Source organism: Macaca thibetana, chromosome 8 (assembly GCF_024542745.1).
Source record: "Macaca thibetana thibetana isolate TM-01 chromosome 8, ASM2454274v1, whole genome shotgun sequence".
NCBI lineage: Eukaryota > Metazoa > Chordata > Mammalia > Primates > Cercopithecidae > Macaca > Macaca thibetana.
This window is the reverse complement of record NC_065585.1, coordinates 1,933,601-1,957,774: the sequence shown is the minus strand read 5'-3', so window position 1 is coordinate 1,957,774 and position 24,174 is coordinate 1,933,601. Positions and strand designations below refer to the sequence as shown.

Genomic DNA, 24,174 nt, shown 5'->3' with positions numbered 1-24,174 from the left:
GCTCTCAAAACAAGCCCCTCCCTCTGCCAGACTCAGGTTCAGTGAGACAGGAGTAGGCTGGCTGCAGAGAGGGTGGGAAGGAACTCAGAGCAGGGAAAGTGTGGCAAGGGCCAGCACATCTGCAGCCCTCATCTGCCCCAAAAGGCCCTACTCTCCCGGCATGGACACCGTACACGTGCCCCTCAGTCAGAAACATTTGCCCACCCTTCCTTATAGAAAAACTCTGCTCACCCCTCAGGCCCAGCCCCAAGGTGCCCTCCTCCCAACGCCTCCCTCATTCCAAACCCAATCTCACGGAAGGCTGCCTCCTGGAGACGGCAGTGCACGGGTCTGGATCTGACTCCAGCTGGTGTCAACACGGGGGAGGGGGTACAGAGTAGGAGCGCAGGCCCAGGACAGGGCCACACAGCCCCCCCAGGACAGCAGAGCCCATGGCCCCACCTGGGCATGATGCCAGCACAGACCCTGCCCGCCGAGCCCCACATGTCACCCAGGCAGGAGGGAGTGTAGATGGCTGGGCATCCCCTGTCCACAACCAGCACCAAGCTCTGAGCCCAAGGCTGCTGCTGCCAAAAAGAGCCATGTGACTCATGCAGGCCCCACCCTGGGAGGAGGCCCAGAGAGCCGCTGTGTCAGAAGGGCCAGCCCCATGAGCCAGCAGAGCAGGCAGGTCCAGGCCCCAAGGCACAGAGGACTATGGGCAGGGAGCTGGGGTGACCGGGCTGCCCTTCAAGGGTACCTTGGGGTGTGAGCATGGCTCAGGGCCTGGAAAGGCGGTCGAGCCCAGGGGCACAGGTGCAGGCTCTAAAATGACCCATGGCAGCTGCCATCAGGACCAGCAGCCCTTAGCCCTGGCACTGGGGGACCACAGCAGTGCCCTGAAGGTCTTAGGGGTCATATTTTCACCCTGGAGCGTCTGAGAGGTCATGATGCTGCCCTGGGGGCTTGAGGGAGGCTGTGCGGTGCCTGGGTGGGATGAGGGGGTTGGCTTCACATACAGAGCCCGCCACGCCCACCTGCGACTGTGGGCAGTGCTGGGGAACCAGGTGTCTGCCACTGCGGGTCCCCCTTCACACCTGCGCACCATCCCGGGGGGGGCACCTTTTGTAGGGGCTGGACCAGACCCACTATCCTTTCCGGGGTGGGACAGAGGGAACAGCCTCTCAGCTGCCAGCACTAAATTTAATTCAATCTGCGAATCAAATGTGTGCTGATTGTCCCCAGGTGATTCTCGCAATAAGCACTGGCCTGGGCTGGGCAGTTTGCACCAGGGCTGAAGAGGCGCTGGGCCTAGAGGTAGGCAATGTGCAAGGGCCTGGGCCCCTGCGGAGGGGAGGTGGCAGGTGGAGACCCCCCAGAGAAACCCAGTAGTGCCCTTCCTAGGAGCAGCTCCTGCAGCACTAGATTCAAGAGCCTGTAGTGGCAGCCAGGGCGGGGCGTGGGGGAGGTAGGGCGCCAGGGAAGCTGGGCACCAGGGAAGCTGGGCACCAGGGAAGCAGGGCACCAGGGATGCAGGGCACCAGGGAAGCGGGTCAATGGGTAGGCGGGGCTTGGGGGAGGAGGGGTGAAGGGGTGATGGGAGGCAGTGCAAGGAGGAGGTGGGGCACAGGAGAGGTGGGTCGACAGGGAGGTGGGACGCTGGGGAGGGGGGCGAATGGGAGGCGGGGCGATGGGGAGGTGGGGTGTGGAGGAGGTGGGGCGACAGGGAGGTGGGGCAGTGGGGCAGGTGGGGCAGTGTGGGAGGTGGGGCGTGGGGTAAACAGGGTGTGGAGGAGGTGGGGCACCAGGGAAGCAGGGCGATGGGAGGTGAGGTGTGGGAGAGGCAGGGCGATGGGAAGGCAGGGCATGGGGGAGGCAGGGCGTGGGGGAGGCAGGGCGAGGGCGCAGGGAGGCGGGTGGGGGTGGGGCCACACCGGGAGGGGCAGGGAGGGGCAGAGCTGGGGGGACAAGCACCACGTATGAAGAGTTTGGGGCTGGCGGGGCATGTCCAGCTGTGGCATGAGCACCGCTATGGGAGACCCTGGCTTGGAAAGTGACTTTGCAGCCTTGGACAGGGAAGGGCTGGATGCTAGGTGGGTGCTGATAGAGAAGAATGGAAGAATGACAGGTTCAGGTGAATTAAGGAGGGATGGTTGACTCAGTGGCTGAGACATCAGAGACAGATATTCCCAGCCTCAGGCGCTGTCCTAAGCCCAGCAGGTACTGACCCTTGATGGTCACCTCACCCTATGAGGGAGCTGAGGCCTGGGGAACCCCAGGGGCTCGTCCAGGACCCAGAGCCAGGGGAAGGAGGAACCGGGTCTTAAACCCAGGCAGCTCACTCCAGAACCAACTCAACCTCTGTTACAGGTGGCCGGCCAGAAAGCCCCACCCCACCCATTGACAGTGGGGGAAACTGAGGCCTCAGTAGGTGAAGGGCCTGACCCAAGCGCCAAGGCACACAGACGCCCAGGCTTGACCCTGGCTCCAGACTCCCATCCAGCCCCTGCCGCTGCCCCACCCCTCTGCTACCCTCAGGAGACTCTGCCCTCTGCATCCCACCCCCAGGGGCTTGGGCAGGGGCTTGGGAGGAGAGGGTGGCCTCAGGGAGGGACCTGGGCTTTCCAAGCCTCTCCCAGAGCAGCCTCTCTCTCACACAAGGCCAGAAGGCAGGTGGGGGCTGATGGCTTTCCCAGCAGAAGGCCAAGGGTCGGGCCCCCAACAGCTCCGGAAAGCTCTCCACTGGACACCAGCAGGAACAGCACTGCAGACGGAACAGCAGGGGCAAAGACCCGAGGTGATAGTGAGGGAGGCCTTGGGCCCAGCAAGTGCACTGCTGAGTGTGGGTGAGGAGGAGGTGAGCACACAGCCTTAGCTTGAGGGCACTGACTGTGTTTTTATTTAAATGCTCTTAAAGGGGCCTGGGTGTGATGCTGACTCTGGAATGAAGATGCTTGGCCAGTGATCAGCAAATAGAGGGTCTGTGACCCCAAGCTCCTGTGACTATGGAGCCCAGACATGGGGTCAGGGGGTGTCAGGCATGGCCCAATCCGGGGCAAGGCTCCCTGCCCTGCACTACAGGGCTGAGGCACTGAGCAGCAAGGCAGGCCAGGGCCAGCAGCTCCTGTGGCCAGCACCGCCTTCCAACCGCTGGCACAGGTGCACGGGACGCTCCAAGGCCAACCACAATGACTTCTCCTTCCCCTCCAGCCCCAGAGGTCCTGGAGGGAAACAACAGTCCCTGGCCTGGCGCCTGGAGCTGGGACCCATGTGAGGCCCATTGTTTGAGGCTGGAGCTGGTGGGGGCCACTGGGAAGCCCACGGCAATGCCCTTCATCCCACTTATCGCAGCTCCAGAGTGCTGCTCGAGGAGTCGGGGACATAGCAGCGTCGGCGAGATGAAGGTGCTCAGGGCTCTCCTGCTTGCCCTTTTGCTGTGCGGACAGCCAGGTGCGGGGCAAAGGGTAACCCTGCGGTGAGGGGCCAGTGAGTGCAGTCCTGGAGCACGGGGACCTCCAGGGAACCCCAGCAGGGGCTTAGGAAGAAGGAGGGGATGAGGCCGGAGTCCCCAGCCCAGAGCGGTGTGGATGGAAGCTGGTCTGGGACCCCAAGAGTCCCCAAACATCTGTGCTCCTGTTTATGTGGGGTGCGGGGAGGGGCTACCATAAAGGGCCAGCCCACAGCAGCTGCTGTTGTAACTAGTGTGCCAGGGCACACTCTGCTGCAGGACAGTGAGCAGGGTGTGCAGGGGCCGGAGGCCACACCAGGTAGGCTGCCCTGGGGCCTGAGGGTGGCAGGGGAGGGCCAAGGAGTTGGGGGCGTGATGCTTGCCCAGAGCAGGTGTCCTCCATACCGGGTAGCTGAGGCTTACAAGCATCCCTGCACGGCCAGGAAGAGGGCAAGCACAGCAGGAGGAAGAGGACGAGGATGAGGACCACAGGCTAGATGACGACGACGAGGAAGATGAGGACGAGGTGGAAGAGGAGGAGACCAACAGGCTCCCTGGTGGCAGGGGCAGAGGTACGGCTGCCCCAACCCCAGGGCCCCGTTGCCTGCTCTGCCTGGAGCACTCTGGGCGGGGCTGTGTGATGGAAGCCAACAGGCCACAGTCCCGCTGTGAGCTTGCCTCCAGCAGAGTGGGGGACACTCAGTGCACCCCTCACTTCTTCCACTCACCATGACACCCAGTTCCAGAGTAGGGAACAGGGGAAGAAGCCACCAGCTGGGAGGGTCAGTGGTGCCAGGATGTAGAGGTTAAACAGGAGTTCACCTGGCAGAGAAGGGCTCAGTAGGGGCCCAGGGTGGAGACAGCAAGCACAGAGGCCCCAGGGTAGGGTTCAGTTTTGTGGGGCAGAGAGAGCAGCAGGGTGGGCCGGTCCTGTGCAGGGGAGAGATGGATTGGCTGCTGCAGGCAGGGGAACCAGGGAAGCGCTTAGAGCAGAGCAGAGTGGGGCTAATAAGAGCCCACCCCGCCCCCCGTCTGACACACCACTACACGCTGGGCCACCCTCTGCTCTCTCCCATCCCCAGAACAAAGCAGAGCTAATCGCCGCATCCAACCTTCAAGCCAACCACTCCCTAGCCAGGGCGTCCAGCGTGCCCACCACACACAGCCCACCCCTACTCCCAGGGCCCCCAGGCCTGCCCTCAGCACAAGCCCTGCCCCACACACCCACAAGGTGTCCCCTGTGAGGCCCTCCTCTGTGAGGCCCGGTGCTCCCAGAGGCAGGACTGAGTCAGACTCGCCTCCAGGTTTCCATGCCCACAGCAGGAGCCTGGGCAGCACTGTCACAGGAGGTGAGCGACGATGGGAAGTTCGCCCTGCCTGGGCCACAATCCCTTGCCCCTAAACACACAGGCTCACGCACACAGCACAGCTTATAGGGCCGAGTCAGGGGTGGCCCGCCCGTCTGAGCAGTGGGTGCTGGAGGCTCACCAGGCTAGGCTTTGGGAGCACAACTGAGAATGGGGAGGTGGATAGGGACATGAACCCGGCCTGGGCCTGAGCCCACCTTGTCCACAGTGCTGCTGTGGTGCTATACCTGCCAGTCCCTGTCCAGGGACGAGCACTGCAACCTGACGCGGAGCTGCTCACATGGCCAGGCCTGCACAACCCTCATTGCCCACGGGAACACCGGTAAGTTGGCGTGGGGCCGCAGCACACGCAGCACACGCACCCCCCCCCAGGTGGCGGGAAAGCCAGGGGCCCTGAACAGAGCCCTGCAGAGCCACCTCGGAGGCCCCGCCCATCCTCAGCATCTGTTCCCCACTCCCCTCCCCAGAGTCAGGCCTCCTGACCACCCACTCTGCATGGTGTACAGACAACTGCCAGCCCATCACCAAGACGGTCGAGGGGACCCAGGTGACCACAACCTGCTGCCAGTTCAACCTGTGCAATGTCCCACCCTGGCAGAGCTCCCGAGTCCAGGACCCACCAGGCAAGGGGGCAGGCGGCCCCCGGGGCAGCTGCGAAACTGCAGGCACAGCCCTCCTGCTCAACCTCCTCGCTGGCCTTGGAGCAATGGGGGCCGGGAGACCCTGACCCACAGCCCCTCCCCACACCGACCCAACTCACCCCTCGCCCTGCCAGCACCCTGTCTGGTACCTTCCCCTCCTGCCCCTGCACCAGCTTTGGAGAATGAATTTGGAGTGTCTTGGGCAATCCAGCCAGCACAGCCCCGCCGGCCCGGTTGCTTCCTCAGTTCCCGGCTTTGCCCTTGGTTTCCTCTCCCCACTGCCTGTGAGTGGCAGGACTGCAGCACGTGGGCGCTGGGTCCAGACCTTGGCCACCACGCCCCAGGGCCTGCAACCCTCATGGGGGTTGGGGATCCCCACCAGCACAGCTAGGCAGAGATGATACCCACCACATGCCTGGGGGCCCCCACACCCAATCCTCACCCTTAACTTCTGCCACAGGAATTCCTCCATCTGCAGCGGTCACACCGGCCCGCCCTGCCTTTCCCCAGGTCAGCCTCCCGGCTGTGTGGAGGGAAGAGGCCTTGGAGGGAGGCTATAGTCACCCCTAGGAAAGACGGGCCTGGGGGAGGCAGGATAGTAGAGGAGGCGGGCTGAGGATGAGAGGGCACAGGGAGGCGGGTCGGGGTGAGGCCACACGCGGAGGGGCAGTGCGGGGCTGGGGGGACAGGCACCAAGTATGGAGAGGATGGGGCCAGCGGAGCCTGTCTGGCTATGGCATGAGCACCGCCATGGGAGACCCTGGCTTGGAAAGTTACCTTGCAGCCTTGGATGGGGAAGGGCCGGATGCTGGGTGGGTGCCTGTCACCTTGAAGTGACCATCAAGGGTCAGTACCTACTGGGCTTAGGACAGCACCTGAGGCTGGGAATACCTGTCTCTGTTCTAGCAGAGGCTGGAGCAGGCTAGAGCAGTGGAGGAGTGGAGTTGATGAAAGGAGAGAAGTAGATGAGATGAAATTTTTCCAGCCTCATCCTTGCCTGCCCTCTAGACTCCAGCCCCCAGGCCCTCAGCCTGGTGGGTGTCATGGAGGAGTCTGGGGGTGTCAGACAGGCTACCCTGTGCTAGGGAGGGGGCAAAATGGGCCTTCAGCTTCCTGCAGAAGCAGCAGGACTGGGTAGCAGAGCCGGGAAGGTGGGCGGCTCATTATGGGGGGGGGGTCCCCAGGGTCCTCTGGCAGGGCTGGTGACTGCTCCAAGTCCTGGCTTCACCAGCAGCTGGTGCCAGGACAGAGCTCTGGGACAGCAGGCAGAGGCCCAGCCTGGACCACAGCTCAGCCACTGACTTGGGTATCAGTTTCCCCTTCTGAGAAGTACAGTGAGACTTAAAGAACCCCTAATCCCCACCAGTTCAACACTCCATGAACCAGGACTCCATGAACCGGGAAGGCCAGAGTCCTGTCCTGCCTGCCGAGCTCATCCCGGCGGGCAGTGGGAGGCCTCCGCTAACTGTTCTCTCCTTTTCCTTAGTAAGAAAACCCACAATGCCTAGCTGGGGGTCGGAAGGTAAATGCCCTAGATGGTGAGGTCACGTCTTTCTCCTTCCCCTTCCTCCTTCCTGCTGGCTGAAGTGGTGACTGGAGCTCAGCAACCACTTTGCACCATGAGGCAGCGCTGAGCACGGCAGGGCAGCGTGATGAGAGGGGCCTGGCTTGCCGCTGACAGAAGGCACTGCCTACCTCGGGGTGCCCTTACCTGGGAGGGAAATAAATGTCTGCTGTGTTGAAGCTAGTTATTTGGGCTGTCTGTTACTTGCGTTTTCACACTCACACATGCACACGTGTGCACACGAACACTCATGCCTACAGCCCACTGGAGCACAGTGCAGGGGTCAGGCTGCCTGCTTCGAATCTAAGGCCCAGCCCTCCCCAGCTCCACGACCCTGGCAACCCCTTCACCTCCCACTTGGCTCTGTTCAGCAGGAGTCCTAGGAGAGCCCTCCTTGTGGGCTACAGTGAGGATTCTCCAGAGTGCTGGAATGCCATGTGTCAGGGCTTACAGCCCCGTGCCTGGCAGAGAGCAAGTGCTCAGTAAATGGGAGTTGTGGTCATCAGAACACTTCTCATGACCCCACTCTTCACTTGCCATCTGTGTGTGTGAACATAGTACATGCCCCACCTGAGCCAGCCCCAGACCCTCATAATCCAAAGACCTAACACCACTCCTAGCACCACCTGCAACACCACCTCCACCACCACCACATTCAATACCACCCAAACACCACCCCAACACCACCACCTACACCACCCCCAACACCACTGCCAACACCACCCCCACACCACCCCCACACCACCCCCAGCAGCCCACAGAGGGCTTTCTCCTGGCGCCCACTCCGGCTCTGAGCAGGAGCAGAGGGTACTGTGCTTAGCTGTCTAGGGTGGGCCCTGTCACAGCCCGCTGAGGTAGGAACAACATGAGGCTCAAGCTCAAGGTCACACAGCTCGGCGATGCAGATCCAACGTGCAGTCCCTGGGCTTCCTGCCAACCTCACCCAGCTTCCCAGGGGTGTCCCAGGCTCCAGGACGCCTGAGCTGGGGAGGAGCTGGATGCCAGCCAAGAGCCAGCCAGATTCCCAGGCCAAGTCGAGTCTGAGCCAGGTGGGTCAGCAGTGCCAACGGGCGGATGGCCACAGCCAAGACATCCTGGGCCCCATCTCAGAGCCCAACGCATGCTGTCAGTCCCAAGAGTGAACATAGAGGGACCTCCCTTTCTCATCCAGGAGACTGGGGGCTGGGGGCGCTGGGCAGGGAGGGGGCAGGGCCCTGACCCAAGAACCTACGTCCCTCTGTACCAGTTTCCCAAGGCTGCCGTAACAAATCACCACAAACCTAGTGACTTAACACAAGTTCATGCTGCAGCTCTAGAGGTCAGAAGTTCAAGTCAGGGCTCTGGCTGGGCTGTGTTTTCTCTGGAGAGAACCCACCCCTCACCCTCGTAGCTTCAAGAGGCCGCCTGCTCTCCTTGGCTCATGGCCCTTTCTCCACCTTTGAAGCCTCTCCAAATACTGCTCCCTTCGCAAGTCAGCTCTTCCTCGGCCTCCTTCCTACAGGGATCCTGTGACCACAGTTAGGACTCGCCTGGAGAATCCTGAGCCATCTCCCATCTCAGATCCTCTGCTTCCTCATGGCTGCAAAGTCCCTTTTGCCATAGAAGACATATTCACAGGCTTGAGGATCTGAACGTGGGTGTGTCAGGGACCTTTCCTGAGCCCACATCAGCCCCTCCCTGGACATCTGCCCCGAGCCTGGCTGTGCTCTGGAAGCCATGGTCCTGGGGAGGAGAAAGCCAGGCTCCCTGGCTCGACGGGGCCACAGTCCCAGGAAGGGGGCCTTGCCAGGACCCTGGTGACCATGTAGCAGGACGAGCCGCAGACAAAACTACTCAGACACTGGATTAAAGAAGGAAGAGGTTTTTTATTCGGCCGGGAGCATCGGCAGACTCGCGTCTTAAGAGCTGAGCTCCCTGAAAAAGAAATTCTTGGCCTTTTTAAAGGCTTACAACTTTAAGGGGTCCACGTAAAAGAGTCGTGATAAATCAAGCAAGCGTGGGAAACGTGACTGGGGGCTACATGCATCAGCTAACAGAACAAAAAGTTTTACAATGCTTTTTTCATACAGTGTCTGGCATTTATAGATAACACAAGTAGTTTTGGTCAGGGGTTGATGTTATTATTATTACTTTTTTCAACTCCTAGGGCCGGGTGGTGGTGCCAAGGTTGTCTGGCTATTTATTTTACTTTTGTTTCTTTCTTTTTGCTTTCTCTCTTTCCTCCTGTCTTGTGAACTAGGCAAGGTGGGGGGAGGAGGGCAGCAGGAGTAGTAGTGGTCTCCTTCCTTAGCCACAGTCCAGAAGTCGGTACCACAGCGGTCTCTTCCTGCCCCAGAAGAATTCAGGACCCTTTGCCCGTGCTCATCACGAGAAGCCAGGCAGAGGCTTGTTCCCACTCTGTCTCTCCCACACCCCTTGGGTCTGCCCACACCCAGGTCTCCTCGCCATCAAAACTGACCAAGACCAGGGTGCAGTGCCTGACTCAACTCATGGGACAAACCCTAACCACGCCTCCCTCTCCCGGGAGCTCTGGCCACTCCCACATAAGGACACACAAGGATACAAGGGGCGTCTGACACCCCGGGACCGGGCCCCCAACCTCTGCCAGCCATTCGGGGACAGGTGGACTCAGATACGTGGGTAGGGGAGACGCGGGTGCGGCAGAGCTGAGGGAGTGCAGGAGAGACCGTGAGAGCAGGACTCTGCCTAGCACCCTGGGGATCCTCCCCAGAACCCACCAGATCCATCCCTTTCCTCCTCCTTAGGGACTGGGGCTTGCAGGCACTGCTCCAGCACCCACTCTTTGAGGGATGGAGCCAGCGTTGCCTTGGAAACGGGCATCTAGGAGTGGAGTTCATTCCTAACACGCTCAGCTTTTTGTCTCTTAATTCATTGGACTTAATAGTGGCGTCTATGCAGGGGAGGAGCAGGTGAGGAGGCGGCTGGAGAAGCTCGCCTCGGAGGCCAACCATCCCTCAGCCCTGCCTCTGCTCCTGGCGATCCTCTGAGCCCAGGATCCGGTGGTTCAGTGGTGTCCCCAGCAGGCTCTGAAATGCACTGCAAGTCACACCACACCCTGGGCAAAAGCCAGCTCCCCCTTCCCCTTCTCTCCCCTCTGGGCTCTGAAGGCCCGGCCAGCCTCCCCTGCAGCCCTGAGTTGCAGCCACTGCCCTGCCTTGACCCTGCAACGCCTCAGGCTCCTGCCCCCTGCCTCAGGCTAGGCAGCCCAGGAACCCAGGGAAAGGGAGCCCTGCCACCCCGCCACGCCTCTCCCGGAAAGCTCTCACAGCTTCTAACTCCCGGGGCCTTGGCTCCAGACCACTGCTCCAGGAAACACAAACTCCACCTCCACGTGAAGAAACCCAGCGTCTGAGAAACAAGATGAAGGCGAAGGGGGCGAAACCTCGGCTGGATATCATCCTACCAAAGGCGAGGTGGCGTCCTCCCTCCCGGGCCCTCAGCCCTTCCTGGAGCTCCAGGGCCTGCAGGGGCCACCAGCACTCCGCGTGGGAGGGGAAGCCTCTCTGCACCCCAGCCGGTCAGCCCGAGGTCTGGATCCGGTCCCGGTGCTTTCGGCAGCGAGAACAGGAACCGAAAACCATGTCATTGCAGCTTGTTTGCTCCCATAAAGAGAACCGTGGAGGCGGGTGGCTGCGGGCACCCCGAACCAGCCAGGGATGAGTGAGCGGGGCCTGGTTGTGCCTGTCAGGGAGACCCTGCTTAACCCGCAGGGAGTCCGGGAGCACTGCCCTTCATGTTCACCCGTGGTGGCCCTAGAATTGCACCATCAACCAGGGTCTGCTTCTGGCAAAAGGGCCCGGGGGTCTCTGCAATCAGACCACACACCGCAGGCCACAGCTAGCGCCCCGCCCCCTCCACCAGCCCTGCCCTGGCCTCGAGCCACCAAGGGCCACAAAGAGCCAGTCCTCCTGAGCCTAGGGCGACCCAAGGAGCTGCCGACCTCTGCACCCAGCCTCTGTCCCCTGCTCCCGCCTCTCCCCAACCCTGGGCTCTGCCCTCTGCTCCAAGCCCCTCTCCTGGGCCTCTGTTTCCCCCGTCCCCAGCCCCGACCCCCACCCTGGACCTCTTCCCCACAACCCTGGGCCTCTGTGCCCCCCTTCAGCCTCTGTCCCCTGCCCCTGGCCTGGGTCCCCATGGGGCCTCCGTCGTGTTCTCTGTGCAGCATCCATGGGGGTTCCCCAGCGGCCATTGCCTGAGCACTTTGGCAGCTCCCAGTGGCAGCCACGCCTTCCAGGTCCTGCGGGAGAAGGCCCTGCAGCTCTCCACCGTGCTCTGCGTGCGCGTCACCATCTGTTCAGCAAGTCTCTGGTGTTCCTGGCCACATGAAGGCGTCACAGCCCTTCCAACCAGAGCGACTCCGTCTTGAGTAGGGGCTGGGTGAAATGAGGCTGAGACCAGCTGGGTTTTGGGACCTTAGGTGTTCGGTCACCAGATATTACAGTTAAGGGAGCAAATGAATAATGTTTACCAACAAGACCCAGGAAATAACGTCCTGATGTCCAGTATCTTCGGAACAGAAGAATTCTTAGTTTAAGAATGAGTTTCAGGCCGGGCGCGGTGGCTCAAGCCTGTAATCCCAGCACTTTGGGAGGCCGAGACGGGCGGATCACGAGTTCAGGAGATCGAGACCATCCTGGCTAACACGGTGAAACCCCGTCTCTACTAAAATACAAAAAAAAAAAAAATTAGCCGGGCGAGGTGGCGGGCGCCTGTACTCCCAGCTACTCGGGAGGCTGAGGCAGGAGAATGGCGTGAACCCGGGAGGCGGGGCTTGCAGTGGGCTGAGATCCGGCCATTGCACTCCAGCCTGGGCAACAGAGCTAGACTCCGTCTCAAAAAAAAAAAAGAATGAGTTTCACTTTGAAGATAATAATATAGATTCTTGCTAGACAGGAGTTACACAAAGATAAACAATCCTTTGTCAGGAGCCCTGGCAGCGGAGCAATCTCCCCCGTGGTTTTTTGGGTTTCTCGTCTCATATATAAACTCTCACTATACCTGAGGTGGGCACCTTCCTCCTCTTGCTTTCAGGAGCGCCCTCTCTGTCTACAGAGTAGCCATTGTTTTATTCCTTTACTTTCTTAATAAACTTGCTTTCTGTGGATTCGACCTGAATTCTTTCTTGCACAAGATCCAAGAACCCTCCCTTAGGATCTAGACTGGGACCCCTTTGTGGTAACTAAGGTAACTGGCAAACCAGCCTAGAACCTGGGAACCCGGGGACCCAGGAGCCCCAGTGGTCAGGCCCTTCCTTTTCCTTGAGGCTCTGGGGGTGCCCCTCAGGGCAGGCACCAGCATCCTCACTCCTTCAGGATCCACAGAGTTGGCTTTCCCTGGAACCTGCCCCATATTTGTGCCAGTAACTAGACTGTGACCGGAAATCCCCTACCCTGAGCTGGAGCTGCCTCTTGTAAGCCACAAAGTGTCTGAGATGGGTCTCAATCAATTTAGAGGTTTATTTTGCTAAGGTTAAGGATTGTGACCCGTGACACAGCTTTAGGATATCCTGAGAGCATGTGCTCAAGGTGGTTGGGGTACAGCCTGATTTTATACATTTTAAGGAGACGGAAGTTACAGGCAAGGCCAGAAATCAGTACATGTAATGTATACCCTGGTTTGGCCCAGAAAGACAGGACATTTGGAAGCAGCGGCTTTCAGGCCACAGGTGAAAAGCTTCCCTGATTGGCCATTGGCTGGAGGGGTCAAGCTCTGCCTGAAGAGTTGAAATCAGCTAAAGTCAAGCTAAGAGGGTGCAGGAGGGTGTGGAAGCCAAGGTTCTTGTAACCAAGTCACTTAGCAGCTTCACCTCAAACCGCGTTTTAAAACTTCTTTTTCTTTCCCCTTTTCTCCTTTCTCCCCACTTTCAAGCCATAGCTCCGAGATAAACTTTACAGCCTCAGAACGTGCTGTGACCTCCGCTCTCTTTCCCCGTTCTCTGCTCCAGGCCTTATGCACACTTTTTTACCTGGAAGGTTGTTAGGCATACACCCTGCTCACCAATCTGGTCATCTATTTCCTTAAAACCTTCAAGGGTCAGATCCTGTTACAGACCAGACACCTCTGGAATTCTCTCTCCAGCAAAAGGTTACTTCGAGGCAGGAACCCACTCCTGGCTAGAGACTGATGACAAGATTGACAACAATTCATTTATAACCTGGGAGAAGCCACGCTGGTGCTGGTCCCTGCACCAGATGGAACAATAATTCGAGACGAGCCGTGGGAGTGGGTCACGCGCCTGGCACCTCCTCACCCCCCAGCCTTTTCTGCAAACCCTCTGTTTAAAATCCCCTGTGTGGCAGGGTACGGTGGCTCACGCCTATAATCCCAGCACTTTGGGAACCCGAGGCAGGCAGATCGTCTGAGGTCAGGAGTTCAAGATCAGCCTGACCAACATGGTGAAACCCTGTCTCTACTAAAAATACAAAATTTAGCTGGGCGTGGTGGCGCACGCCTGTAATCCCAGCTACTTGGGAGGCTGAGGCGGGAGAATCGCTTGAACCTGGGAGGTGGAGGTTGCAGTGAGCTGAGATTTCATCACTGCACTCCAGCCTGGGTGACAAAAGCAAAAACCTGTCTCAAAAAAAAAAAGAAAAGAAAAGAGAAGAAAATCCCCCTGCGTTCCTTCCACAAATAGAAGAGTGGAATTGCTTTCTGCTGGCATGGATAATAAAGCCTCATTCTCTATCACACCTCATTACTATTTTGGCTTCTTTTTACAAGCGGTGAGCGGCCAGACCCTACTGCCGATTACACTATCATGTAGATGAAGCCTTCAGGTAAATCTTGTAGAAAACTTAGAAAGTAGTGAGAGTGACCTACACACCACCAACCAACTGATGTAGGCCAGGTTTTTTCCTTGTCCATGTTTTGGAGCCTTTCATCTAGTTTATCTAATGACTGTTTCATTCTGGACAAACTGCACAGCTTTGTCTCCTGCGTTTTTGCTGGGATCAGGTCGTGGCCACCTGGAGCAGTGTGCGTTTCAGCAGCTTGGATGGTCTGTGACGGAAACCAGCTAGGGTCCTTTCAAAACGCAGTGGCTCCGGCACTTATCACTAGTGACAGTCCTCATTTCTGCTCTGTAGAAGGAGCCTGGCTTTCATATCCTTGCGTTGGTGGAGTGACATGAGGAAGCCCCCTGAGCCTTTGTGGTAAGCCCCCTGAGAAGGGAGGTGGTTCCTAGCTCCAGGCCTCAGCCTCCCGGCTGTACAGGGGACAGTGATGTCCTGCAGAGATTTTAGCAGATCTTAAGGACCACTTCTTGCTGCCTCAGTATCATTTCCCACCAGCCCTGGCGCAGAATCTCTGAGCCGTCCAGAATCTCTGAGCCCAGCTGACAGCAAGGTGCACACTGCTTCTTGTCACCCTCCTGGCCACACTGGTTCACTGAAACCAAGAACAGCCTCTCAGAGGGGAAGAAACTCACACAGCAACCCTGCTGGTTACAAGTTAGTATTTTGTTTTTTTCTTTTCTTATTTTTGAGACAGAGTCTCTCCCTATTACCCAGGCTGAGTGCAACCTCCACCTTCTGGGTTCAGACAATTCTGCCTCAGCCTCCCAAGTAGCTGGGACTACAGGCATGCACCAACACACCTGGCTAATTTTCGTATTTTTTTATTTTTTGGTAGCGTTGGGGTTTCACTCTGTTGGCCAGGCTGGTCTCGAACTCCTGACCTCGGGTGATCCTTCTGCCTCAGCTTCCCAAAGTGCTGGGATTACAGGCTTGAGCCACCGCGCCCGGCCACAAATTGTTGTTTTCAATGTGTGTTTTTGCCTAGGCAGAGAAAACCGTCTGGAAGCGGGAACAAACTCCTGGGAGTTGCTTTCAGAGACAGCAGTGGGGAGGGTGCTGCTTCTTACTTGAGAAACTGCTCTTTCATTTGCATCTTCTCGGTAGGCATGCTAATTTTGTAATGAAAAGTCAATGTCAATAAAAGAAAAGCTGTATGTGGCTGAATCCCCACGGCAACTAGGCCCCTGCTCTCCTGTCTGGGGTTTGCAGGAGGCCTCCAGGGAGGTGATGCTCCACTGAGCACTGAAGTCAGGGAAAGAAGGGCGGGAAGGCAACCCAGGAGCAACTGGACAGGGGTGGGGCTTCGGGGAGAGACTGGGAGTCCCCAGCAGCCCAGCAGGCCTTGGGGTGCTGGGCAGGGTGCTCCGTGCTGGACCAAGGTGAGTGGAGACCCAGGTCAGGGATCTGGGATGTCGGCCACAGGAACAAGGAGGTGGTGGTGGGAGAGAGCATGGCCCTCAGGGAGCCTCCCCTTGCCCCCAGCTTCCCCTCCCTGCGGGTGCCTGTGAGTCATTCCTGGGTTCATTCCGCAAACCTTCCCAGAACTCTGTGCCAGGCGCTATGTGGGAAGTGAGGCTGGGGCTGGGGAAGACACACATCTGAGTGAGAACATCCCAGACCCCACAGAACCCAGGCTGGTGAACACGGGCACAAGTGGAGACAGCCATGTGGTGTGGGGAATCTGTGTGGAGTCAGAGGTAGATTTCTCGGGGACACGGAGTACAGGGAGGCCTGCCTGGAGGAGGGGGCACCCAGCTGCCTGGACCCTGCATCCTGCGCCTCCTCGAAGGCAGCTGGTCCCTGTGAAGTCCTTCCGGGTGCTCTGGGAATATGTGTGAAGTGCCCTGAGTGCCTTTCCACACTCCAGCCCCACCTCTGCCCTGGATGTGTCTCCCCAGCACAAGCCCCACGCGTTAGACCTTCCTGACCCAAAAGCCCCTCCTGTTCCGAACGAGGAAACTGAGGCCCCGGCAGAGGAAAGGACTCAGCCTCTTGTTCTGACAAAAGCTGCAAGTGATGCAGCTTTCCTCACAGCACGATGTGGGCCCCGACTCGCACGCCCGTGCCCTGCCCCGCAGCGCGCTCCTGCCCCCGGTCGTTGTGTGGTCTTAGCACCCCCCACCTTGGCTCCCCACAGCCCAGGCCCAGGCTGGGCCTTCGTGAAGGTCTCCTGCAATCCCACACAGCTTGTGAGGTTGCTGTCGCGCCCCATTCTGCAAAACGCGGAGGCTGTGAGGAGACCTGATGGAGCCAGGATTCAAGGCGCTTTCTCGGCTCCAGAGCACAGGGCCACCTCTCCTGGAGTTTTCCACGTTCTGGGCTCTGCCTGCTTCCTCTGTCCTCCAGTGAGCACCCTGACTGCCCTGCCCTCTGCATCCTTCTCTGACCCCAGGCTCCTTCTGTCCTGCACCCATCAGCTCGAGTTTTATGTTGTTGCCGCCTGGGGTCCTGCCCAGTGCCCCAGTTGGTGGGAAGCTCCTGAAGGGCAGGCCGGTGCAGGGACAGCTCTCGGAAGAAGGTACTGAAGTTGTGGTTAAGACTGCAGTGGCCAGGCGCGGTGACTCATGCCTGTACTCCCAGCACTTTGAGAGGCCAAGGCAGGAAGACCACTCGAGCCTGGGAGTTCCAGACCAGTCTGGGCAACATAGTGAGACACCATTTCTACACACACAAAAAAAAAATTAGCCGGGCATAGTGGTGCAGGCCTGTAGTTCCAGCTACTCAGGAGGCTGAAGTGGGAGGATCGCTTGAGCCCAGGAGGTCGAAGCTACAGTAAATGAGGATCGCACCACTGCACTCCAGCCTGGGCAACAGACTGAGACCCTCTCAAAAAAAAAAAGAATAAAAGAAAGAGACACAGAGACTGCAGTGAAAGAGAATCTGCGAATAGGAAGGGGCTGTGCGTGACTTTGCACCCACAGGATTTTAATTTATGGAGGTGACAGTGCTGGCACAGAGAGGCCAGTGCTGTGAGAGAAGCGCCGTCATGCCTGGGAGGGCGTGAAGACGAGCAATGTGACAGGAATGCGTGTGGGGTCAGCCCCAGGCCTCCTAACTGCCAGGCCAGAGGCTGCCTGCTGGCACCTGGGCTCTCACCTTTGTGTCTGTGAGCCCCACAAGACTCCAGGACCCTCCGCACCCCAGGCCAGACACACCTGCCCACTCAGTCTCCTTCAGAACCACGGACAGTGCCGGCGAGCGCTGCCACGCCACTGACCTGCGCTTCTAGTTAATTCCCTATGGTGCCTCTGCCTCCTCCAGACTCCGCTCTCACCACGACCTGGCCAGCAGCAGGACCACCAGCACCCAGGTCTGACCTCGGGCTCCATCCCCTGCCAGACCCACAGGACCTGGCCCAGTGGCACCAGAACACCTGGGCCCCGTCCCTGCCATGCGCTGCTGTTTTCCCAGCACTTGCTGTTTCCTTCCAGGCTGCCTTCCCAGCAAAGTCCCATTTATTTATTTATTTATTTATTTATTTATTTAACAGGGTCTCACTCTGTCACCCCAGCTGGAGTGCTGTGGAGTGATCACAGCTCACTGCAACCTCAACCTCCTGGGCTCAAGTGATCCTCCCACCTCAGCCTCCTGAGTAGCTGGGCCCACAGGCATGTGCCACCATGCCTGGCTAATTTATTTATTTTTGGTAGATATGGGGTCTCACTATGTTTCCCAGGCTCATCAGGAACTCCCGTGCTCAAACGATCCTCCCACCTCAGCCTCCCAAGTAGCTGGGATTACAGGTGTGAGCCACCACACCCGGCCTCCTTTGTCATTTAAATCCAAATATCACCTTGTTCTGCAGGCCCGACTAAGGAAGGAGACCACTACTACTCCTGCTGCCCTCCTCCCCGCACCTTGCCTAGTTCACAAGACAAAAGAGAGAAAGCAAAAAGTCAGAAAGAAACAAAAGTAAGATAAACGGCCAGACAGCCTTGGCACCACCAACCGGCCCTAGGAGTTAAAAAAAGTAACAATAATAACATCAACCCCTGACCTAAACTACTTGTGTTATCTGTAAATCCCAGACACTGTATGAAAAAAAAAGCATTGTAAAACTTTTTCTTCTGTTAGCTGATGCATGTAGGCCCCAGTCACGTTTCCCACACTTGCTCAATTTATCACGACCCTTTCACATGGACCCCTTAAAGTTGTAAGCCTTTAAAAAGGCCAAGAATTTTTTTTCGGGGAGCTCGGCTCTTAAGACGCTAGTCTGCCCACACTCCTGGCCCAATAAAAAACCTCTTCCTTCTTTAATCCAGTGTCTGAGGAGTTTTGTCTGCGGCTCGTCCTGCTACATGACCACCTGGGTCCCCATGGGCTGGGCTCCTCTCTCTACTCCTGCTCCATCATAACCTGCCTCCCCTTCCACATGGAGCACTCAGGGCCCCAGGGGCTGCGGTGTGTTCCCTGCCCCTCTGGAGCGTGGCAGCCTGTGCCCAGCGTTGGTGCTGGTGGGAGAGGGAGGTGGGGGTGAGGGCGAGTTCAGGTCCCGCCGCTTCCCTTTCTGTCCTGGTGGCCGTGGCACCCTGCACAGTAGATGAAGAGGGTGATTCCTTTCCCAGCAGGCCCTGGGTGGGATCACGGAGGGAGCCCTCGGAGGCATTCGGAGCCCGGAGCTGGTGCTCAGTGGACGCGCACCCCTCCTGCCGTCCGACCCTGCTCCTGGCTTCCTCCCAAGCCCCCATGCCTCCTGTTCCCTGTGGCTCTGAGCGCTGTCCAGGCACAGTCCCCGGTGAGCCGGGCTCTCGCTGGGCTCTGCTGCTGACCTGACTTGGCAGCCTGGCGGTCAGGCCTTGGTGACCTTCCAGGCCATATCTCTCAGCCCTGACACCTGCAGGGGCTTGGGCCTGCCCAGAGAGCACCCCTCTCTGGAAACTTCCGGGGCCTGGAGCCTGGGGCAAGGCCTCTGTGGGTCCCGAGGTGAGAAAGCGACCCGTGTGGCCTGGAATGAGATCCCACTGGGACTGCAGTGTGGACCTGCTGCCTGCCAGCTGTGCTGTCTCGGGCTGGCCATTTAGCCGCTCTGTGCTCCAGTCTCTCATCCATGACACTGGGAAAAACCAAGCCCATCTCACAGGACTGGTGTGGAGACTTTCTGACCTTCGGCCGCCACACCCTGGCGTGTCCTGGGTATTTGGTGGCGACCCCTGCCCTGCCTCACTGCAGCCTGTTTCCCAAGCAGGGTTCTGGTTCCTTGCTCGTCCCTACCCCCAGTGTTTCTGACCCTCCTCCAGCATGGGGTCTGTAGGGTCCAGCCCTACCAGGCTTGGTGGGTGTTCTCCCCATGTGCGGAGACTAGAGATTCTAATAAATAAAGACACAAGACAAAGAGATAAAGAGAAAGCAGCCAGGCCGAGGGAAGGAACACTGCCATCAAGATGCGGAGACCATTAGTGGCCCCGAGCGGCTGGGCGCGCTGATATTTATCGCATACAAGACAAGGGGGCAGGGTAAGGAGGGTGGATCTTCTAAGTGATTGACAAGGTGAAGCAGGTCACATGATTACAGGATAGGGGGCCCTTCCCTCTTAGGTAGCCGAAGCAGAGAGAGAAGGTAGCATACGTCAGCATTTTCTTCTATGCACTTATAAGATCAAAGGCTTTAAGACTTTCACTATGTCTTCTACTGCTATCTTCTAAGAACTTCAGAGAGGAACCAGGAGTACAGGAGGAACATGAAAGTGGAGGAGGAGTGTGACCACTGAAGCACAGCACCACAGGGAGGGGTTTAGGCCTCCGGATGACTACACACAGGCCTGGATGATATCCAGCCTTCCACAGGAAGCTGGTGGGGCAGAGTGTTCCCTGACTCCTCCAAGGAAAGGAGACTCCCTTTCACGGTCTGCTAAGTAACGGGTGCCTTCCCAGACACTGGCGTTACCGCTTGACCAAGGAGCCCTCAAGCGGCCCTTATGCGGCGTGACAGAAGGCTCACCTCTTGCCTTCTAGGTCACTTCTCACAGTGTCCCTTCAGCACCTGACCCTATGCCCGTCGGTTATTCCTAGGTTATGTTAGTAATGCAACAAAGAGTAATATTGAAAGCTAATGATTAATAATGTTTATAATAATGATTGATAATTGCTCATGATCATCTCTATATCTAATTTGTATTATGACTATTCTTATTCTAACTATTTTCTTTATTATACTGAAACAGTTTGTGCCTTCAGTCTCTCGCCTCGGCACCTGCGTAATCTTTTGCCCACAGGGGTCTGCCCGAGGCCGGGCTCCTCACACACCCCTGCCACACCCACGCACCCTTAATAGGGAGGGGCCAGCAAACACCCAGGGACTAAGCCCTACCTGCAGCTGGCTCACTACCCACCCAGAACCCAGCCCTGGGGCCACCATCCAGCCCCTGTGACCCTGCCCCAGCCCCTGCCCCAGGAGCAAGCGCAGTGAGAACACCCTGTTTCCTCCTAGCTCACGGCAGCCATGACCTGCAGCTGGAGTGAGGGGCACTTGGGCCTGGCTCCAGGGGTAGAGGCGGCGGCCCTGCCCAGCATGCTGACCCTGCTCAAGTCTGTTGGACGAGTCTGGAAAGGCCTGCCTCCCTCCTCCACACAGACCCTGAGGGCTCCTCCTCTCCAGCATGGCAGCCTCCAGACCGAGTGTGTCCTGTGCCCATGCCCCATCCCCCTGGGTCACCTGCCCAGACTGAGTGTGTCCTGTGCCCATGTCCCGTCCCCCTGGGTCACCTGCCCAGACTGAGTGTGTCCCATGCCCACGCCCTGTTCCCCTGGGTCACCTGCCCAGACCGAGTGTGTCCCGTGCCCACACCCCGTCCCCCACGGTCGCCTGCCCAGACTGAGTGTGTCCCGTGCCCATGCACCATTTCCCAGGTCAACTGCTCAGACCAAGTACGTCCTGTGCCCACACACCATCCCCCAGGTCACCTGCTCCTTCTCCACTCACCCAGAGGAAGGTGACGAAACATGGGGATCTGATTTAATCTGATGTCTTCCTGGGGATTTCCTGTCCCCCAGGACAGGACGTGGGCATCCATAGCTGGGGGTCCGGCTCCTTGTTCTAGTCTGTGGGAACTCGCCTAAGAAGGAGGCAGTGTCCCCAAAGCAGGAAGTTCCTGAGGAAGGAACCTCTGTCTTTGGCTCCAGACAGACCCTAGGGACACCTTCCTGAAACCACTGAGGTCTGCAGAAGCTGACGGTCACCGGGATGGGTCAGCTCTGCAGGAAGCAGGGAGAGGCTATGGCTCCTGCACCCAGGTCCCTGACAGGAGATGCCTGTGTCGGGACCTTTCCCGAGGAGGGAGGCGTCCCCAGATCCTGTCATGGAAGCAGGTCATGCACCTTCAGGCTGGCCTCAGACCAGTGCACGGCCAAGGCCTCCTGCCTTCTAGGGTCCACAGATGGGAGGGGAAGGGGGTTCAGCTGATGCCACGCTGGATACCATGGAGTGCAGGGGGCTTCCAGATGTTAGGAGGTGGGAGCACTGCCTGACACTCAGACTTCCAGCAGCAGAGACCTCACCGGGCAGGGGTGAGCCTTTCACTGCTGCTGCAGTGGTGCAGGAAGCCTGTCCCATGAACGGGAGGAGGATAGGAACCCAGCAGAGCACGACCTCCTTGACATAAAAACTGCTCCACAAAAGACCCAGGGAAGAGGAAGGAAAAACAAACCACAGATTGGGAGAAAATGTTTGCAAATTGCATAGCAGACAATGGACTGGAATCTACAATCTATTCACAATGTATCTCAAAATTCAACAGCACAAAAACAACCCACTTACAACATGGACAAACGACGTAAAGAGCTATTTCCCTGAGGAGGACAGGCAGAAGGCAAACGCGCACAGGAACAGGTGTCCAACACCATGCACCCTCAGCGTTCTGACACTAAACCACGGCGAGGCCCACGCAGGTAATCCCAGGACTTTGGGAGGCCGAGGGTGGTGGATCACTTGAGCCTCAAAGTTCAAAATCAGACTGGGCAACATAGCAAACCCTGTTTCTTTTTTCTTTTCTTTTTTTTTTTTTAATGTACAAACTTTAATTATACTACCTTTAAAAATTCACGTTCATTTTTATACAGTTGCATTCAGTGTGCCCAGGGTTACATTCTGAAAGCCAGAGAATTTTCTAGCACATGAGAGTCATATGACCCCAACTGACAATGTATTATTGCAAATATCCAAGCAATTGTTCAAATTTGTATTGCACTCCCCTCACTTCCGCATCAAGCGTGAGCTTGAAGCCAATGAAATGTGTAGTTAGAACAGACTTTGTGAATACAGGCAAATGAGAAGTTATATTTCATGTGAAAGACAGATATTTCATGTGAAAGACAGATATTTCAGTTGTAACCAAAACGAAAATGAATCAACAATAGAAAATGGCTGTTAAAACAAAAAAGCTCTCATGATTTCAGGTAGCAGTTTTCAAATATAGTGACCAGGCCAAAAGGAGAGTTCCTCAATGCTAGGGTCAGTCAATAAGTTCTGAGCACCCCAGTCCTCCTAAAAAGAGCAGTGACAAACTATGAAATGAAAGGGTTTGGGGCTATGCCACCGGAACACTGGCAGAGAAAACTGGAGATAAGTAGCCAGATGGGGCAGAAGAGACAAGGTCTGAAATATATGAGACTCAGGACCTAGGAGCAGAGGTTCCGGTGAGGTAGATTTCAGCTTAATATAAGGAAGTAATTTCCAACACTAGTGTTGCAAAGTGGTTTTCACCAAACAATCAAGACCTTTACATTGGAAATGTGTGTTCCACTAGTGACTCATGGGTGTTTAGCAAATAGTAAGCTGGGGTAGATGACCTTTGCAATTTTAACATGCTGGGATGAAACACTATTTGCTTCCAAATTAAATTTTTAAAAAGGATACTAGAAGTATCTCTTTTACTGAAATTTTTTTTTCATGAAGCAAACCCCGTTTCTAAACAAACAACAAACAAACAAACAAACAAAAAATTCACAGTGAGATCTCATTATACACCTATTAGAATGGCTAAAATAAAAAACCATTGCTGGCTGCGGCGGCTCACGCCTGTAATCCCAGTACTTTGGGAGGTCAAAGCAGGAGGATCACTTGAGGTCAGGAGTTTGAGACCAGCCTGGCCAGCATGGAGAAACCCCGTTTCCACTAAAAATACAAAAATCAGCCAGGTGTGGTGGTGCGTGCGTGTAATCCCAGCTACTCAGGAGGCCGAAGCAGGAGAATCGCTTGAACCCAGAAGGTGGAGGCTGCAGTGAGCCGAGATGCCACCATTGCACTCCAGCCTGAGCGACAGAGTGAGACTCCATCTGAAAAAATAAAAATAAATCAAATAAATAAATTAATTAACCATGACCGCCCCACATGCTGATGGCGAGCAGAGGAGCTGGGCCACCTACATGCTGCTGCTGGGCGTGGACGATGGAGCAGCCGCTCTGAGAGACAGCTGGGTGGTTTCTTATCAAACTAGACGTCCAGCTCCCACGACCCCACGATGCGCCCCAGAGAAATGAAAGTCTCGTTCATACAAAAACCTGCTCATGAGTGCTCATAGCAGCTTCACTTGTTTTAGCCAAAACCTGGGAAGCAGCCCAGATGTCCTTTGATGGCAAAGGGTTCAGCTGGGTCCGTGGGCACCAGGGCAGACAGCCCAGCCACAGGAAGGAGGCGCCGCTGAACGGCACAGCCACCAGGGGGAGCCACAGAGACTCTGCGGAGTGAAAGTGGCCTCTCAACAGGTGGCCTCCAGGACGACTTCCTCCGCACAGCTCTCTGAAGACAGTTCTGGAAACGGAGAGAACCGATGAGCGGCCGCAGGGGCTCCCAGATGCGCCTCCCCACGGAGGAGGGTGCAATATTGCACCACAGTTATGCAAAATGGTAGCCTTGGGCCGGGTGCAGTGGCTCACACCTGTAATCCCAGCACTTTGGGAAGCCAAGGCCAGCGGATCACCTGAGGTCAGGAGTTCGAGACCAGCCTGGCCAACATGGTGAAACCCCCATCTCTACTAAAAATACAAAAAAGAAAAAAAAAAACTAGCCAGGCGTGGTGGCAGGCACCTGTAATCCCAGCTACTTGGGAGGCTGAGGCAGGACGATCGCTTGAACCCAGGAGGCAGAGGCTGCAGTGAGCTGAGATCGCGCCACTACACTCCCGCCTGGGCGACAGAGCGAGACTCCATCTCAAAAAAAAAAAAAAAAAAAAAGGAAGGAGGCCCCTGCTCATATGTCAGGATTTAGGCCCAGGAGACCCAGGGGTGAGCAGAATGTGAGGGACTGAGAGCTCAAGGCTGAGTCGGCTTGGAAGAAAAGTCAAGGTGATTGAGCTCCGTGCGAACAGAGCTGGTTGTGTGCTGTTTTGCTTTTTTTTTTTTTTTTTTTTTTTTTCAGAGACAGGCAC

The 24,174-nt window shown here is 57.1% G+C and overlaps 2 protein-coding genes across 4 annotated transcripts in view; one reads left to right on the top strand and one right to left on the bottom strand.

The window, feature by feature from the left end:
- Positions 1-20,705, bottom strand: part of LY6H (lymphocyte antigen 6 family member H) — a 67,743-nt gene extending 47,038 nt beyond the window's left edge. The window contains exon 1 of one of the 2 annotated variants that reach the window (XM_050801050.1): positions 20,702-20,705. The gene's annotated coding sequence lies outside the window, so the exon portion shown is untranslated. Of the gene's footprint in view, positions 1-20,595; positions 20,601-20,701 lie in introns of those variants that run through there. The other variant, XM_050801053.1, reaches the window with a different exon arrangement.
- On the top strand, positions 1,489-7,182 carry GPIHBP1 (glycosylphosphatidylinositol anchored high density lipoprotein binding protein 1). Of its 2 annotated transcripts, none has more exons than XM_050801056.1 (5): positions 1,489-1,539; positions 3,331-3,429; positions 3,871-3,999; positions 5,003-5,116; positions 5,262-7,182. In XM_050801056.1, exons 1-5 carry the CDS (start codon positions 1,536-1,538, stop codon positions 5,519-5,521), a joined length of 606 nt encoding a protein of 201 aa, XP_050657013.1. In that variant the 5' UTR covers positions 1,489-1,535; the 3' UTR covers positions 5,522-7,182. The 2 variants fall into 2 exon arrangements, with proteins under 2 accessions (XP_050657013.1, XP_050657015.1); XM_050801058.1 differs by lacking the exon at positions 1,489-1,539 and adding an exon at positions 2,797-2,836.
- Positions 20,706-24,174: the final 3,469 nt, after the last annotated feature.

What these genes read in the sequence shown, in the direction of transcription:
- GPIHBP1 (XM_050801056.1), top strand. An exon ending in CCCTGGTGGCAGGGGCAGAG is followed by an intron (nt 4,000 to 5,002) that starts GTACGGCTGCCC and finishes CCTTGTCCACAG; the next exon opens with TGCTGCTGTGGTGCTATACC. An exon ending in CATTGCCCACGGGAACACCG is followed by an intron (nt 5,117 to 5,261) that starts GTAAGTTGGCGT and finishes TCCCCTCCCCAG; the next exon opens with AGTCAGGCCTCCTGACCACC.